The 12,112-nt window shown below is 30.9% G+C and overlaps 1 protein-coding gene across 1 annotated transcript in view; it reads left to right on the top strand.

The window, feature by feature from the left end:
- LOC127706619 (uncharacterized) overlaps positions 1 to 12,112 on the top strand; it is a 127,694-nt gene that overhangs the window by 80,894 nt on the left and 34,688 nt on the right. Inside the window, exons 49-59 of the mRNA XM_052211275.1 lie at positions 610 to 851; positions 1,651 to 1,781; positions 3,043 to 3,193; positions 3,603 to 3,824; positions 4,966 to 5,059; positions 5,344 to 5,461; positions 6,143 to 6,291; positions 7,086 to 7,219; positions 8,436 to 8,708; positions 9,509 to 9,799; positions 11,432 to 11,580. Of these exons, the coding sequence (XP_052067235.1) occupies positions 610 to 851; positions 1,651 to 1,781; positions 3,043 to 3,193; positions 3,603 to 3,824; positions 4,966 to 5,059; positions 5,344 to 5,461; positions 6,143 to 6,291; positions 7,086 to 7,219; positions 8,436 to 8,708; positions 9,509 to 9,799; positions 11,432 to 11,580 (1,954 nt within the window). The remainder of the gene's footprint in view (positions 1 to 609; positions 852 to 1,650; positions 1,782 to 3,042; positions 3,194 to 3,602; positions 3,825 to 4,965; positions 5,060 to 5,343; positions 5,462 to 6,142; positions 6,292 to 7,085; positions 7,220 to 8,435; positions 8,709 to 9,508; positions 9,800 to 11,431; positions 11,581 to 12,112) is intronic.

Below are 12,112 nucleotides of genomic sequence, written 5' to 3'. Positions count from 1 at the left end.
AATGTGTCGAAAACTATGGATTTTCTTCCCCAGGAATAGATTACCTTAGTTGTATTTATCAAAACCTTTTGGAATTTGGGTCCTTAATGCTCTTCAACTTCGTACTGTTTTTTGCCTTTTGAACTCGTCGCTGGGGGTCTTGTTAATACGAAACTTGCGTCTTCTGACATACACAATTTTAATGCTGGTATCAATGATGAGTTTGTTTAAAGTTTTGAACCTTATATATTTACTGTTGATATGTTCATAATGGATAGGTATATCTTACAGGTTTGAACTTTATAGATTCAAAAAAGTTTTGTATCTGAAGGATTCACTTTTAATAGTTCGTCTTTACTTATGGTGACGCACATGTATATCTAAAGACTTTGTGTCTGATGAATTTATTGTCAATATGTCAATTCTTACTATTATAAATGACACGTATACCTTAAAGCTCAGATGGCTTTACATGCAACAGGTCACCTCAAATTATGGTGATGCTCAAGAATATTTAAAATTTAAAACAGAAAACGTTTTATAAAAGCTTAAGCTTTCGGAAAATGTATTGAACATTGAATCGTTTGTGTGACTAGAAAAATATTAATAGTTTCATGACTTTTTTTGCAGGCTGACTGATAAAACCTCTTCAGAGACATACATAGGAGCAGGATCAACCATGTATCAGAAAACACCAGATGCTTTATCTGCAATGTGGCATTACAATGATACAGAAAGCAATGTAAAAAGAGCATGGTTTTCTGTTGGGACATATCCTTATGGCAGTGATGTATATGACAAGAGAGAAGTTAATATCTATGCCACACTAACAAGCAACTTGCCATTGGCATCAGTGTTACCAGACCTGTCAGGTATAAATTAATGTAAAACATTAATAATTTTGCATTTAAGAAATGATGTGTTTGAAGTATCTTCTGGAATTACTACCAAGAATGCTCAGATTTTTAACTCAGAAATTATTGAAATCAATATCATTACATAAGGAGTTATAGATGTAGAACCACTGTTTAATGCCAAGTCAAGAAGATTACACCAGAAAGTAGTCTATCTTAAAACAAAATAGTTCCTATACATAGGGAGTTACTTTCAAAATATGTCGAATATTTTTTTGTAACTCTGGTTCAAAATCCAAGCTTAAGAACTTGAGACCATTTTAAATTACTTTTGACTAATTGTTTTAATAAGAAACTAAAAATATAATATTCAAAGAGGAGCAACATATTTTTTATGTTGTACCTGCTTATGGTACTTGCAATGTTTCGATAATCCGTACGCTCTAAACTGCAAAAAAAATTGGGGTTTTTTTTTAGCACAAACCACACTAAGCTGTATCTTTGACTTGACGTCATTTTATTTGTACTTCAAAAAAAGTGTTATGGATGCCTAAAATTGATGAATTTAACATAGAAAGCAAAGAGGGCATACGTCACTGGTTTATTTCTATAATGTAATAACAAATCATACGAAATAACCTTCCTTCCATTTTATAGGAAAACCAAACATACGTCACTGGTTTATTTCTATAATATAATAACAAATCATACGAAATAACCTTCCTTCCATTTTATAGGAAAACCAAACATACGTCACTGGTTTATTTCTATAATATAATAACAAATCATACGAAATAACCTTCCTTCCATTTTATAGGAAAACCAAACATAATCAGTATTTGGGCAGAAAATGCAGCCGGTCTTGTGGGGCGAATTACATCAGGAGGAGTGATATTTGATACAACATCACCAGGTCCAGGTGTTGTTAAATGTCCAGAGTATGTAGGGGTAAGTTATATATGATTTTAATGTTTAGACAACGTAATTCACCAAGTCATCATGTTGTTACATTTAGATCATTTAAGAATAATTCATATTTATAATGTGCTGTTTTAACCAGGATTCAAGCAGAGTATGAAGGGATATAACGAGTGGTTCGATCTGTAAATTTACAGATTGTGTCCTATTCCTGATTTAGAAATTTTGAATGAGTATGAATTTGTATGATGGTGGTGCATGCATGGCAGGATATGCTTACCCTGTCAACGCTGTCTCACTGATTTTGAAATGCAAGCGAATCCCTCCGTTTTTGTTTCTTCTTATTAATTAATCTTTGAGATTTGAACATTGGTAACTACTGTAATTATACAATTTACACAACTTATCAATGTAATATGTAGTGACATATCCTGAGGTCATAAGTGATAGATTCAAATAGAACATTAAGCAATATATTATCTGGTTACTTCTGTTTTACTCCTCTGATATGATGACTGTATTACGTTTTGTATAAAAAGAAGATGTGATATGATTGCCAATGAGACAACTCTTCACAAGAAATCAAATGACACAGAAATTAACAACTATAGGTCACCGTACGGACTTGAACAATCAGCAAAGCCCATACCGCAGTCAGCTATAAAAGGCCACGAAATGACAAATGTAAAACAACTAAAACGAGAAAACTAACGGCCTAATTTATGTACAACACAATGAACGAAAAACAGATATGTAACACAGCAACAAACGACAACCACTGAAATACAGGCTCCTGACTTGGGACAAGCACATAATATATTTGTGAATATTAAAAACATTTATTATACAGACCATACTATGTATGTACCTTTCACCTGATACCTTAATTACTAAAATATATGCTACATAGTATAAGATTTACCTTTATGCGTAGGGACTATTCTGTTTTAAATATGTACTACTTTCAAGTAAGTTTTTTTTTTTACCGGGCCAGATTAGGTAGTGTTACATATTACAAGGTCTAAAACTTGCAGTGAGGTATTACTTTGAGTTGAATAACTGCAATAAAAGCGCTGCTCCTTTGCTTTTTGTGTGTTTTTTTGCTGTGCAGATACTGATTTTGTTTCATTGATGAATTCACCATATCCTTTGTTTTTCTATGTTTTGACTAAAAGAGTCCAAAATGGGAATGAATTACTAGTGGTATTTTATAATATTTGAGTATCAAAATGTAAGGAAAAATGTCTAAATATTTTGGCCATTATATATCCACTATCCTCTTATATTGCAGATTTTGGTTCCTATTTATTGTAAGTGGACAGGATTTCTAGACAGTGAAAGTCCTGTTCAAAGATTTGTAATTACAATGGGTTCTGAACAAGGTGCCTCTGATGTTTATTCTATGGAGGTACCAGGGTATTTTACAGAACATTCTATTCAAGGTAAACATCATTCCATAGCTTGTGAAAGCCTTAGCGAAAAACAAATCTGATACATAGAAACAAATGATACCACTGAAATACAGGCTCCTTACTTGGGACAGGCACTTACTTTAATTAAGTCTAAAAAGTTTTTTTTTATAAATTCCTTCCGTATTGCATGAAAGGTGAGATGATCTTTCAAACAAGTTGATTTTAGGATGACAATCTTAATAGGACTGAAATAACTATGAAATATGTTACACTGTTGTAAATACGCATGCTAAAATTTCAAGGTTAAGATCTAGTGCTAGTAATTATAAGAATATATTTAAATGAAACCATCGTTTACTCATTTTACAATTTTCACAACAGAATAGTTCAAAACACATTATAGTCAAACATTAAATTAAATATATATATATTTTTTTAGGAGTCACGAAACAACTGAAACATGGTAAATCGTATTATGTTACTGTGACTGCCGTTAATATGGTTGATTTTGAAACGTACGGCTTCTCTGGATCAATCGCTATAGATACCACTCCTCCAAAATATGGGAGAGTGATAGATTTACATACAACATACAGGTTAGATGTGACAGATAACGAGGTTACTGTCAACTTAAATGCCAAAGTGTGCGATGAAGAAGAAGGTAAGAGTAAACTTAACCTCATGCAAATATCTGTCAAGTTCAGATAGGAGATTGTAAAAAGAAAGGGTACATGTAGTTTAACTACAAGGATTAATAAAGATTGAAATACTAAATGATTGTCAACATCATAGACCAAATAAACAATGAGCTAATTAATTGCACTTGTCCAACATGTAGACACTTAATAAATAAATTACTACTAGACTTAAGTGTTGCAAACCCTCTGATACATGTTTGATTCATACATCCATATGAGTTCTAATTATCAATAAAAAAATAAGCAATAAAAAAAATAAGCACACAATATAAAGTATAGAACTATCATTATTAAGTTTTTTAATATAACCTGAAGAAATAGAAAGACTAAAATTTCAAAAACGGCAAGTAAGAATTATAAAACAGGACATTTTTCAAAATTGCAACCAATTCAAAATAAAGTACGAAGTTGAAGAAGTTTGGTAAACATGTATAGTTAATTCATATATATATATATGACCATTTCAATGACAATTCATGTCTACATAGAAGTGCTAACTACTTGGTTGGTGAGAAATCGTTATAGTATCAAATTCAAATGCCTAGCCAACTAAATATTTATTTATTGTCTAATATGCCATAGCTTCTCACAACTATATATATCTTTCTCTGTATAATATAACGGGGAGAAAACCTCCACCAACCGTGTCATCGTCTCAGTAGTTGTAAATAAACTCATCCATTGTTGCTTTAATATATGTAACAACAATGGTTGTTTCTAAGGACTTCCTTTCAGATTGAAAACCAAACAGAAGCATGAAAAGATGATCAGATAATCAAAAATAATTAATAAATAGTAATTTTTTTTTATTTTGTACATTCGAAGCGATTTTCTGAATTTAAAATATCATCTGAAAAACCCAGACCCAAATATTTGAAAGCCAAGGATGACTAAATACGTTGAAACTTTAGCAGTTTTCTTGCAAAATTCTTCAAAGGTCATTGTTGATGGAGTTGCAACAATAGTTTCTTCATTATTTCTTGTTTTATTGACGGGCAATAAGATTTACATGAAAAACGTGCATATCTGCGTATAAGACTGGGATGTTAATATTCATAACAAAAAATAATTAAGCAAGTCGAACACTTATTATTTCTATTCTAGAGTGTGATTCACTTGATGCTACATGTTCAGAATCCTTATCCACTGTATCAGTTACTTGGCAACCATTTAGTGATTATGAATCAGGAATTGTGAGGTATGTTACACTCACATCTTTATAATGAAAATTGATATCATTACCTTAATATAGTCTTTTTTTTATTGTGTCACTGTTAAATGTTGTTTATATCACTGTGGATTGATAAGTTTTCATTAGGAAAAAAATTGTTACTTAGGGGGGTAGCTTATTTCTTAGTTATATCATCTTACTATGCTTCTGCATATCCAAATTCAATGGTTTCTTCAATACAAGATTTCACTCATGTCTTAGCTGTCACTTTTATGCTAAAACTATTATAGAATGTTTGATATTTTTTTCAGATATCAAATAGCAGTAGGGACAACTCCTGGAGGAGGACAGATAAGGTCATTCTTTGACATACCAATAGATGCCAAATATCATACAGTTACTGGTCTTAATTTAATGGGATATACAACGGTAAATTTTTCGATACTATCCAAAAGCTTGATTTTGCTTTATAACATATTTTATTTTTTCCCACATCAAAAGCGTTTGATCTTGATATGCTACAATGAGGATGCATCTGATGGACATCATAGCTCTGCACATTCGTCATATATCATAATCCAAATATCCCTCACCCTAACAATATCTACAAATAATCAAACTTCATATGTTGATGATTCTATCCTGTTTAAAATATCTGGTAATAACACAAAATCTCTTGCACAGTCATGCGGTTCATCTTGTTACTATAAACTTAATAAAAAAGAGTCCGTGTTTTACACTTACCTTTTCATAACATTTTGATGAACAATTTTTAATTAATGAAATAAGGAGGCTGCGTGTAGGTGTAAATACCAGCGAGAAAGTCACAGTAAAGGTTATGCACAGTTGACACAAATCATGCTGAAGGACTTTGCTTTAAAGATCTTGTTCAAATGAATTGTTATCGTTCATCAGGAGTGTTTTAAGAAAAGGGGGATGGTTGTCTTAAAAATACCTGTAAATTGTTACATCTAACTAATTTAATCATAACGTCTAATGACAGCTCAACTGGCCCAAATTTTAATTATATTGTTAGTTGGAAATTATCTTTTTGTAAGTATTTAAGTATAATTGAATTATTTTGAAAAATGTTTCCATTATTTTGTTAAGGTGTATGTATCAGTAAAAGGTGAAAATGGAGCAGGGTTAGCCAGTGTTGCTACATCAAATGGCTTACATCTATCTTATTTAAGTCAAGGATTACCTCCTGTGTCTCATATTGGAATAAATGACATTCTTAGGAACTCCATAGGAGATGTGTAAGTATATCAATCTGTTCAATAATAATTTGTTATCTGCTCTTTTCCTGATCTCAAGACTTGATCTATTTTCTTTTTATAAGAAGTGGATTGAAATAACATTTTTAAAGCATAATATCTCTATCCATTTGACTTTGGATTTGAAAGAAGTGAAATAATTGTTTTGTTGTTTGTCCAGTTGTATATATGTAATCTTTGTTTATTTTTTATTTTTTCATTCATGGAGCCTTTGTCGTCAATTGGTATCTGTTTTCTGTTGATAACCTGTCGTTAGACAATGTAGATTTTCATCAGAGTCAAATAATAATAAAAGAAATGGCAACTAATTTACTTCTTTTATGCTTATAGTCAAGCGTCAATTTTTAAAAACCCCATCGCCTGTCATCATGCTAATGAAAATCAAATGCCATGCTGATGAAAAATGAAAATAAAACCTTTCAAATTTCAACCGTCGGAAGCTCTTTTCTCGATTTGTTTTCAACAGGAACGCTCATAGCCGAATATTTGAAAGCCAAGGATTTTCTCAAATCCGGTACAGTTGAAAAGACATATGACTTTAAAAAATGCCTAAAACTAATAGCTTAATCCATCTAAGGTCAACTTTGCCTGAAGGAGTTAATAATAATTTATAAACAGACACTTCAAGAAAGGTGATATTATTTGCTAGTCAGTCTGTAAGATCGACAATTCCTGTCATTTAGTTCTGATTAAAAAAAAAATGATGGCTTGTAATATTGTTAGATACACATGTATCAAATCATGTATCTTATGGATTTTATGCAAATATTTATCAGAGATTTTCAGGAAAGTTTTGACACCTACAGAGCATCATGGGTTGTTTCTGGTGATCCATGTTCCATCCAGAAATATGAGTGGCAAGTACAAAGACTTGATGGCCAGATCATTCAGCAATGGCTGGATATGGGAGGTTTGTTTCACATTCTTAATGATATTTTTTAAAACTGTACAATTTTAAGTTATCCTACTGGACATGCAGACCAGAAGAAAAAGAGATAAGATATTCAACATTCTTAAATATCCTTACTGTTGAATACACAACAAAACAATTGCAATTTGAAAAGATTCTTGTCTTGAATGTTACACCATTATTTAATACAAATTATAAAATACAGCAGTGCTTTAATTGTATATTAAAGTAATGACTATAAAACAATCTATAATAACTGATAATGTTGGGAATTAAAAAATGTTTGCAGCCTTGTTTTAAGCTTTTCCCATCAGTGCGCGTCCGTCATTTGTCGTCGTCTTTCATCGTTTGATGTCCCTTAACTTTTACAAATGTCATCTTCTCCGAAACTACTGGTCCAAATTCAACCAAACGTGGCTGGCTACAATCATCGTTAGGGTATCTTGTTTATGAAACTTGTTCTATGACTCTGCCGTACAACCAAGATTGCCGCCATGGCTAAATTATATCATAAGGGTAAAATGCAAATTTTGTATACTATTTTGAAAACTGCTATATAGCCGAAATCGTCAGACAACTCTTTATTAGAGTCAGTGGCCTTTTATTGACGATGTTTGCCTAAAATCTTGAAAATTGATCAACAAAATAAGATCTACAAATAAGTATTATGGCCAAATTCTTCAGTCAACTCTTTATTTCTCTTCAATGGCGGTTTTTACCAATTTTTAGTGGGTTTTTTTTTTGGCAAATTAGCCTGAAATTATAATAGATAGATAGACACTTTAAATAGCAAAAATGCCCAGCAAGACAAGAAATACAAATAATGGTTGAAATCAATTGTCGACTATTTAAGGTTATCGGATATCTTGCTCTTTAATTACTTTTTTTTCCAATTTTAGCGGTTTTGGCTTTTATTTTGAAAACTAGAAACATAGATAGAAAATTTTAATAACAAACATGATCACCAAGACAAGATCTACAAACAAGTAAAATTTTGCCGAAATAGTAGACTCTTTATAGGAGTGATTTCCCGAAAATAACGATTTTTTTACACTCTTTTGTGTTTGTAGAAGTTATAAGATAGTGAGACACTGTAAACAATATAAATGACCAGCCATAAGGCCTCTACTGATCGTGCTTCTAAAGCTCAAATAACTATTTTTCAGATTTTCTGAAATGTACATATATTGTATATACGTATGATGGTTTTTTTAAGTGAGAACCTCTGGAATGAATGATGAACTACACATGAAAAGTGGAGCTTTGTACTATTCATTACTAAAAGTAACCAATGCACTGAATTATACATATATTATAAGATCTAATGGTGTCACAATTCAACAAGACCCACTAATCCCTGGGAAAGTATTTGATGGAGATATAACTGGATATGACCTTAACTTCCAGCCATCTAGGACAAGGGTATCAGCTAACTGGGATGGTTTTGGGTTACCGGCTGCCGCTAAAGCACAGTTTGATGTTATTTCAGGTATTTTCATTGTAAATAATGGTATAATTGCATTTCAGTATTCCCATGTTTGGTTTGTATAAGAATTCTTTGACATATTATCCAAAAATTTCAAAAATCTCAATGTGCTTAATTCTATTTCCGTAGCCAAAAAAAACATGCACATATGCAGGTTTTTTTTATTAAATTTATCATTAATATATTATTATTATTTAGTCATTTGAGTTCCAAAGAAATAGATATATTTATTTTAGATAAAAAAAAATTATGCTTTCAGAGAAAACACTAAATATTTCCCCAATATAAGCCACAAAATATGGTCACAGAAAAACAATTTTTTATTATCTAGGCCTTTTAAACTTCATTCTTTTCTGTTTGTAAGGAAATCTATTCTTTTGGTAGTATGAGTACTAGCTATGACTTACCCTCCATTTACTGTAACCTTTTTCAGAGATTTTTTCATCTAAAACTGTTGAACCAATTTAATTAAAACTTCACATGACGATCCTAAGAGGATTCGAGGAAAGTTTGTTCATTTATTTTCACTCCATCACGCACCATGAATGCCATGGCGGAAGATATATAAAAGGTTAGAATGTAGAAAAATGGCTAATACCTGGAACCATGTATTAGAACAACATTGTACAGAATGTCAAGATCTACCTATTTTGTGTGTGTACCAAAATTATCAGATGAATGCTGATTAAACGTTTACCTTTAAATGACATTTTATTATCAATTATTTTATGTTAAAGTAATGACTATCAAAACAATCTATTACAATTAATGACATTTGTTTCGATTATATTTTTGATTTAAAGGAAATCCTGGACTTCATGTAAACAAAGGAATACTTGAGGAACAAAATGACAACCAACAAGTTACCTATTATGAGGTAGCTGTGGGAACTGACAGAAGATTTCCTAAAACAAGGGATAACATTGTACCATTTACTGATGTTGGCAGGAATACATCTGTAACCTTCTACAACCTTGATCTGGTTCCTGGTTCAGGATTGTACTATTCCACTGTTAAAGCCTATAGTGCATCTTACTCCATTGCCACTGTAACATCTAATGGATTCCGTGTTGGATTTGATGGTAGTATTGCAGGTATTTATCAATACAGAATAGAGAAATAATGAAACAGGACATTGTTAATTGACGAAGTTCATTTACTATACTGATATTTCTGAAATCTGCCCTTTCAAGTAAAAAAAAAAAGCATTGATATGTACCTATTGACAGTTCTTTCTGTCCTTTCTGCCATTCTAATTTTAAAAAATTCCAGAACAATTTTTTTTCGACTTTTGAAATATTATTATTGACTTCAAAATGTTATATTCTTTGCTATTGATATATTGAAATAGTGTTCACTATGTTAATATTTCCTTAATATAATATTGAACAATCTTAATAGATTACAGCTAAAGTGTTAAATATTCATACTTTTATAGATGTCTGTATTTGTTTTTTGCATTCAGGATTCTTATTTAGTAGTTTAACGTTTTATATCTATTTATCATAGTTTTAAAGATTATTGACCAAAAATGAAATAATGATCAAAACGTTTATGAATAAGGGCTATACATTGTAAAACCTTTAAACAGTAGCCTGATCATTTTTGTGGGAAAAAGTAGGTGGATATTCTAAGCATTTTTGTCCCTTTTATTATACACTGTATGATGCCTTTCAACTCACTTTTGTACAAATATTTCTTAGCTTTGATATCACCAACCATACATTTTTTTATCAAAATTCACTTATCGTCTCCTTTAAGAAGTAATTGCTTTGAAAAAAAAACTATAACGGAAAACTGTAAACAAGCCTAAATGATCAGCAGGATTAAATTTATGTTGTTTGTCAAATTACTAGAACTGGCAATTCACTACTTAGAGGAGTTTCTCCCCTTAAAAGATGACTTGTTTACGCTAAATTTGCTATTTTACAATTGATTTCAAAACTTTAAAAGATAAAGAGAGAATTGTAAGCAGTAAAATGATCCAATATTAGTCCTACAAATAAATCAACATGAATAAAATTGCCAATTGCCTTGTTATCTTTAAATGACAATTATGAAAACTTTTGTTACTTTAAGGACATTTTCTTGAAAACTTTGTTAGGTAGAGAAAAACAGCCAAAAAAGAGACAGTTGATACGGAGTACAAATTAGCAACCATAACATATAGCTCTCTGTTTTATAAAAATAATATTATGATTAAGATTTCAAAAGTAGCTGAAAAAAGACTTGGTAAATATGGTATAAAATCTTATCTTACCTCCTATACATTTCTAGGAATATAATTGGTTAAAAGCAACCGCGTGGAGACCGTGTATATGTCATATGGGGTTAGTAGGCGTGACTTATTTCAATAAACGGCGGTTAGTAGTGGTGTTACGTCCTTTTGTAAAAACATCAAGATGTTGAGGAAAAATCTGAAATATATCAACAGACGAAGAAATTGATGATCAACGACTGAAATAAATTCATAAAGCACAATAAAAGCTAATTGTGTATATACCAATGGAAGTAGGTTCTTAATAATAAGTATTGAAGACTTGATCACTTTGATAGGCCACTAGTCTAAATACCACATGTTACGATAGTCGGTAAGATAAATTCATTACACAGTGTGCTAGTGACCTAATACGATATACAACATGTATATGGGGTCAGTTTATTCCATATGGGGTCACTAGCACACTCTGTAAATAATAATTTAACGGTTGTTTTGTATTTGCTAGCTGGGAAAATGATAATGGCAGATTTTGTAAAGAACAGAACACAGGTTGGAGTACAGTTTGAAGGATTCCAGTCCAAACTAGATATATTAATGTATTATGTTGCGTTATCTAACCATTCAGAGGCCGATGGGACAGATTGTCAATTCTATGTATGCTTTATATATATTTGTTTTTTGTCTTTTTATTATGATAAAACAAATAAACTTGTTGTGAAGAAAACGGAGATTTTTGCATTTTTCTGTACTCTCAAAACGTTAATAGTAGAATTGCAGATCATATTGTAAACATATATATATATATATATTATATTGAAAAACTATAAAGTCACAAACTTACTTTGACGAACAAAAAACAAAAGTTAATATTGCCTAACTAATTGCATTCATTGTACTTTTTAGGCGAAAATTACAATCTTAAAAATTCATTAAATTCGAAGTTAATAAATAGCAGCATTTTGAAATCAAATGTATCTCAATATTTCATAACAGAAGTTTTAAACTAAAGTTTTTTGTAATGACTAGCTGCTTTATCGGTTTATATCCAAAGATATAACGTCGAAATGTATAGATAATGCCAAGCTATTTTATCAGTTGAAATTTAAAGATGGAACATGATGCAAAAAATTTGACAAAAAGCATATTCTTTAAAGAATTTAGTGTAAAAGTATTTTTTTGGTCTATA

This window comes from Mytilus californianus, unplaced genomic scaffold (genome assembly GCF_021869535.1).
Source record: "Mytilus californianus isolate M0D057914Y unplaced genomic scaffold, xbMytCali1.0.p SCAF_6, whole genome shotgun sequence".
NCBI classification, from domain to species: Eukaryota; Metazoa; Mollusca; class Bivalvia; order Mytilida; family Mytilidae; genus Mytilus; species Mytilus californianus.
The sequence above is the reverse complement of the archived record's forward strand: the minus strand, read 5'-3'. Positions and strand labels throughout refer to the sequence as shown.